Genomic DNA, 6418 nt, shown 5'->3' on the forward strand with positions numbered 1-6418 from the left:
ATAAAACTTTGACATTTTTTTATGCAAATGTTAATTTGAAATAAATTAATCAAATGAAAAGATATATTTAATTGTAATTTTATAAACATGTAAAATGTGATAATAATAATAATGTAATATTGAAATGTTTTTAAAATTAATTACAAAATTGTATTTTGTTTTCTAAAAACTTGTACTACTTAGATGAAACTGCCTGCAAACTTATTTAATTTATTGATTCATTTGAACTTTGTCCCATATGCAAATAAAAGCAAAAAAAAAAGTCCCTTTATAGCTTAAAAATGGCTGAACTACTAAAACTACAGTATGGCTGAACTACAGAACAAATGTTGTCCCGCACTTGTAGACTTGGACAGATGGACACACCATATGAACGATTTTGGCTACATTTAAACATCACTGACATTTATATATATATATAAATGTGCCACCTCACTCCATGTGCCATATCTTACCAGCAAATAATGCGATGAGTCACTGGAGTAAGAAGGAAGCAAAGAAGACAATGCAGAGGGCGAGAATATCGTACTTCCTCCGCTGGAGAAAGGTGTGCTGCGGTAGTCACCAAAAGACTCCGGGTAGTAGCTGTCTATAAGCGAGGAATAACCAGACACGCATCCGGTGTCACACGAGAGAGACTTTCCCATTAGCGAAGAGGGGTAGACATCAGTAGAAAAGGGTTTCGTTGAGGAACAAAATTCTGTGTCTGCAATGAAAGGTCTTCTCATGCCGTAGTAACTCGGAAGCATGTGAGAACCTGAAGAGACCACAACAATCTTGATCATTACATGAAAATATTTCATGACCAAGACAGTATTTACAGTATATCTAGAAATGGCATTGCACATTTCTGAATTAAATAGACTTGTGAAGTGTTTGGAGACTCACCAGTCATTTGAACAAACGGACTCGGAGGAGATGAGACACCCTAGAAAAAAAGGTTGATATCATCACTTTCCACATTAACCATCAGTTTTCTGTGATTATTTAGCTCGTTTGACTAATGCAATCCAGTCTTAATGGCACACGACAAGCTAATATTTGCATACATCTATTGAACTGCCAGAAATCTCAGAGAGATTGCAAAGAGTGCCTCACTTGCAAGTGTTCAAATCAAACAACCTGATCCAATGAAAAACAAAAATCAAAAACACAATGATATTCATCAGTGCAGACTCTAAAACACAAATGTATTGTATCTCATTTTCTCTTCCAACCAGTTTTGCAAGACTAGAGGATGCGACTAGTTAAGGTACAGTTCTTGTACTACTAAAACGCCAGTGGGACTTAGAGATTTGTAGCATACAATTTTGCTATTAAATGGTTGAGAGTTATTGGTGAGGCAATAGACAGACACAGGCTCTCTTTCGTTTGCATATTACAAGCATAAAAGAGCTGATATCAAGGCAGCACTGGCTGGAGGGCAAGCAAATTTTGAGGCTAGTATTTGAATGTCATTTGCTCGCCCCAAGACTTCCCTATGTGAACAACCTACGCCTCAGTGCCTATTTGAAGGCATGGCATGGAAATCAGGCTGTTGAAGAGCTAGAAAGGCTGTGGTACTCCACCTGATTCAGCCTCAAGATAAACCAAGCTGGAGTAGGTGGAAGTGAGGGGGTTGGTGGTTTTCGGGGTGGAGAGCCTCTCGAGCCAGCAATGAAATAACTCTACTGTACAAGAGTGTGAAACAGTAAAATGAAGATTCTGTGCATTAAGTTGTCAGGCACTTTTTTCGCTTTTCATATTTACCAGGACTCTGCTTTTTGAATTGATACCTGGACGATATGTATTATGTCCACATGTATTATATGGAGAGTATTTGCTTATGCCATGTTGCTAGAAATAAAGTGACATTTTAGTGTAGATGCAAAATTTGTGTGATTCCCAGTTTGTTTTGGGGCGTTTTCCTGTTCTGGTTCATAAATCATAGTCTTTTACTTTTTGAAATCATTTTGAAATGGCTGTTACGATTCGTGCTTGTCCTTTTATTTATTTTTTATATTTTATTTGTTTGCTTTTTTTCAGTTAGCTGCCAATGCAACATTCCTTGTTTTTTTTTTTTCATTTAAACTTGATGCACTAAAATAACTCAACTAAAATTGAAATAAAAATGTATACAAACTATGTTGGCATATTATAAAAAATGTTACTAAATTAAAAACTAAAATGAAAAAAAAAGAAATATTAAAATATTAATAAAATATATGTAGTATGTAGTGTCTCAATCCTACTAAAATAACACTGACTAGTAGCACAATACTTATACAAACAATATGTAAAATAAAATCGAATCACATTCTGTAATATTAGCTCTTACTGTAAAATGTTTGTTATCCTCTGAACCATGCAACTTTTATTTAAACATTTTTCTTTGACCAAAGATTATACAAGAGTAGTATTTTACTATTGTTCGTCTGGAACCCCTGGCAAGTGTCTGTATTGTTTTGGTCCTGTGTTTGGACATGACTTCTGTGGACAACATTTGCTGAAGTCTGCAGACGGCTCTTCAACCCCAAATAAAAGGCCATAGATACAGATGTAAGCTTATTATAAAGCAATTTTTGTTCTGCGTGGCCTCGACATGCTCTGATTCTCCTGTGCAACCCTCCCTCTGCTCTGCCATTGTGGTATGTGTTTGGTCTCAGTCGTGTCCTCATGGGATCACAATGATTGACACCTATATACACGTCTTTTTATTATTCTTCGAAAACATAGTTACTTTTCAGCTGGTGCATAACATACAAAAGATTAATTACCAGTCACGGCACAAAGAACCAAGAATACATCAAACATGGAAATCTGAAGTCACAATTGTAGGCTGATCAGAAGAAATGGACAGCACCTGAGTTAAATATATGAGTGTCACAGCAAAGGGTCTGAATACTTAGGACCATGTGATATTTCAGTTTTTCTTTTTTAATAAATCTGCAAAAATGTCAACAATTCTGTGTTTTTCTGTCAATATGGGTGGGGTGCTGTGTGTACATTAATGAGGAAAAAAAATTAACTTAAATGATTTTAGCAAATGGCTGCAATATAACAAAGAGTGAAAAATTGAAGGGGGTCTGAATACTTTCCGTACCCACTGTATATATTATATCACTTAAAGAGTAATAAGAAGCAAATATTAAAGAATATATAAGAAGTAAATATTATAATATTAGTTTAAAAAGTAAGAATACTTAATTAACTATACTTAAAATTAAAGTATACACACACACACACACACACACACACACACACACACACTGTGGTCAAAATTATACATACAATATCTGCAAAATGTAAATTATTTGACCAACATAAGAGGGATTGTACAAAATACATGTTATTTTTTATATTTTATAAATTTTGACCACACCTGCATATGTATATGTATAATTTTTTTTTTTAAACATTTAAGAATTTAAAAACATTTAATGTGTTAATAATTTTCACATTTTAGAAAGGTTAATTTTATTTTCACAATACTTAATATTGTTTAAGTATTATTTAGGACTGTCAAATAATTTAATCGTGATTAATCGCATCCAAAGTAAAAGTTTGTGTTTACATAATATATGTGTGTGTACTGTATATATTTACATGTTTAAATAAACAAACATACATGTATATATTTAATATTTATATATATATATTCATATTTATGTATGATTTATATTATATATAAATATAAATATATATTACATATATTTCTTAAATATATACATGTATGTATGTGTTTTTAAATATACATATAAATATATGCAGTACACACACATATATTATGTAAACACAAACTTTTATTTTGGATGCGATTAATCACGATTTGACAGCCTTAAATTAAATACAAATACAATGTTTTAAAAATTTGCTTTACTATTAGTTTGTACAGTGGCGAGACAGAAGCCATTATGCTACTTTTTCAAACAAAAGCGAGTTCAGCGTGCCATTGACATGGAGAAAAGCTTTCTCTCTTGTGCAGCCAGATGTCTGCAAGTCTGATTTGTGCTTGTCTAGAGTGACAACAGGCGACTTGTCTGTGGTCTACAGGAGGAACAATACAGTGGAGCAGGTGTGCGAGTGTTTGACTTTGCATAGCCATACTACAGCAGCAAAAGAATGGCTGACTCCCAAACCTCAGCAGCTCATGACCATCAGCACTGCTGCTATTGTTTGCCACTTATGTGCAGGTATTCACTAACGGGCTTTGCTTCATCCCACCCATGTGAGAAAAGGACGAGACTCCGAGGGCTTGTATCAGAGGCCATAGGTTCATCATTAGAATAAAAAAGATTTTTAACTGTTTTAAACTGTCTGTTTGCATATATGAAAGAAGAGCAGAGTGGCAGGGTGAATGGAGTGAAAGGAAGCATTGTGAATGACAGGGCGGGGTATGTTTCAGTTGAGGGTATTGACCAGGTACGATTAAGCGGTGGACTTACAGCGTAGCGCGGGCCGCTCGTCTGCCGTGACCTCTTTTCTGCCAGCAGATCTTTCACTGTGTGCTTCACCCTGACTCCCTGATACACTCTCTTCGAGAACTCTGCAAAAATACACAGAGAGCATAAGGTACTTGTAAACATGGAAAAACGTAGCTGATTAATGGTGGATGCCTGATGTTATTCCGTTTGTGCAGGTTATTAATCATATGAGTGAATGTCAGTCAAATGAATTCACATGAAATCAGTTGCACACAAATACAGCTTTTGATAGTATTCAGACCGAAGCTCTGGTTTGTTTAATAACTGCACATTTATTATCACAAGTGTACAATAATTTCTCATTTGCAGCTTCGTTTTCGAGCAGGTTCAGTATCTCTAGTCAGTTTTATGGCATGCATCTGTAACTGGCATGGAAATTATCTTTGGTTTTTGGTCAATGCAAATTGATCAGTTTACAAACACTAACTCCGTCCAGTTGAAACACCACTTTTATGTTTATGTCAAATATGCCTCATAGTTAATGGAGGAAGATGCAAACGGAGCAAAACAAGGTCATCATTCAGCATTGATGTTGAAGTTCATTTCCAGAAAATACAATAAGACGATTCCTGGGAAGGAAAGACCCTAGTCAACAAAACAGTGTATTTGCAATTTAAAATGTCTGTGATAGGAAATTGCATGCAAAAATCATTGTAGCATTATGTAAAAGACCCCAGCTTCATGAATGAAGTTGAGGAGCTCTGAAGTTCTGCTGCCACTTACAAGCATCGAAGACTGTCTGATATATAAATTTGTTGCAATTTTCTGTATTATAAGTAAGTTAAAACTGTTTCAAAGTACACTGAGCCATGTCTATCATGAAGTTGTCTTGTAATTAAGTAATCAGAACGGTTATCATTAGAGTTAAATATTAAGTGATGTAGTTCAATCATTCCAAGAAGATTAATCTTAACCTTCAAATTAAACAGCATGACAAAAACTGAGCTCAAGCTACAGAGTTTTTAAATACCAAGAACAGGTAAAACTACACCTTACCCGTTTCCATGATGCAGATACGTCAGATGTAAGTGGCAGGAAATATAGTCAGCTATCTATCCCAGTGAAACAACTTTGTCTGCTCCCAAACTCCAGCTGAATTTGACCATTATACCAAAGACACAAAATCCAACTCCGCTGTAGTGAACTATACTATAGATGCTGATCAGAAGTCAGCTTTTGAAATGACCCTCACACATTTGTTTGCATGCAAATAATTGCCAGGACGTTTTTCAGGCATTTGCATCAACCTTTCAGATTAGCGAGGAGCAAGCACGAATGACACGCCATCATCGTTGGTAATGTCAAGATTAACCTTTGCTGGTCATTTGGGGTTTTTATTATAGCATGGTGTGATTCTCATACACCTTTGCTTAGCATTAGAGCACCATTCAATTTATATTGGCAGTTTTCTTACTTACATTATTAAATTAGTTAAAACCACAAAGGATGCCTTCATTTGATGCAGTGTTTCAGAATGAGGGATAATTGTGGACCAGAAATGAAGATCTGATACCTCAGCTCTCACTGGTGAAGCCTTATGTCTACACAGTGAATTCAAGCCCTGGAGTTTGTATGTAAGTTATTTTAGTGACTTTTCATCTAGGGTTGTTTGGACTGTGCGACTGCCAAAACAAAGATTAACGTTTTTGTCCTCTCTATGAGTGACTCATGTGCACGCCTTCCTGTTTCTACATGGGTACCACCTCTTCCAGATGGATTTTTTTTCCATCTCTCATGTAATCTCTTCTCACGCTAAGTGTGTCACTTACTAGAAACCCAAAATGTAAATGTGATTGTAAATTTGTCCTGAAAAAATATTTGGTTGTCTAAAAATACAAAGACAGGAGATTATTTTGCTTGTGTCAGGTTAATAAGAAATCTGTCTGACATGAATAAGAAAACATTCCTGACATGATGGATGATGGGGGGGGGGGGGGTTTAAAAAGAGAATAGAG

The 6418-nt window shown here is 35.3% G+C and overlaps 1 protein-coding gene across 1 annotated transcript in view; it reads right to left on the reverse strand.

Moving 5' to 3' along the window:
* Positions 1-5473, reverse strand: part of LOC107659945 (uncharacterized protein C11orf53 homolog) — a 10199-nt gene extending 4726 nt beyond the window's left edge. Inside the window, exons 1-4 of the mRNA XM_016449060.1 lie at positions 5460-5473; positions 4425-4525; positions 889-928; positions 456-757 (exon numbers count right to left, since the gene is read on the reverse strand). Coding sequence (XP_016304546.1) covers positions 456-757; positions 889-928; positions 4425-4525; positions 5460-5469 — 453 coding nt within the window. The 5' untranslated portion in view covers positions 5470-5473. The remainder of the gene's footprint in view (positions 1-455; positions 758-888; positions 929-4424; positions 4526-5459) is intronic.
* Between the last annotated feature and the right edge of the window lie 945 nt (positions 5474-6418).

The sequence above is a fragment of the Sinocyclocheilus anshuiensis genome, unplaced genomic scaffold, assembly GCF_001515605.1.
Source record: "Sinocyclocheilus anshuiensis isolate Anshui unplaced genomic scaffold, SAMN03320099.WGS_v1.1 scaffold1241, whole genome shotgun sequence".
Classification (NCBI taxonomy): domain Eukaryota; kingdom Metazoa; phylum Chordata; class Actinopteri; order Cypriniformes; family Cyprinidae; genus Sinocyclocheilus; species Sinocyclocheilus anshuiensis.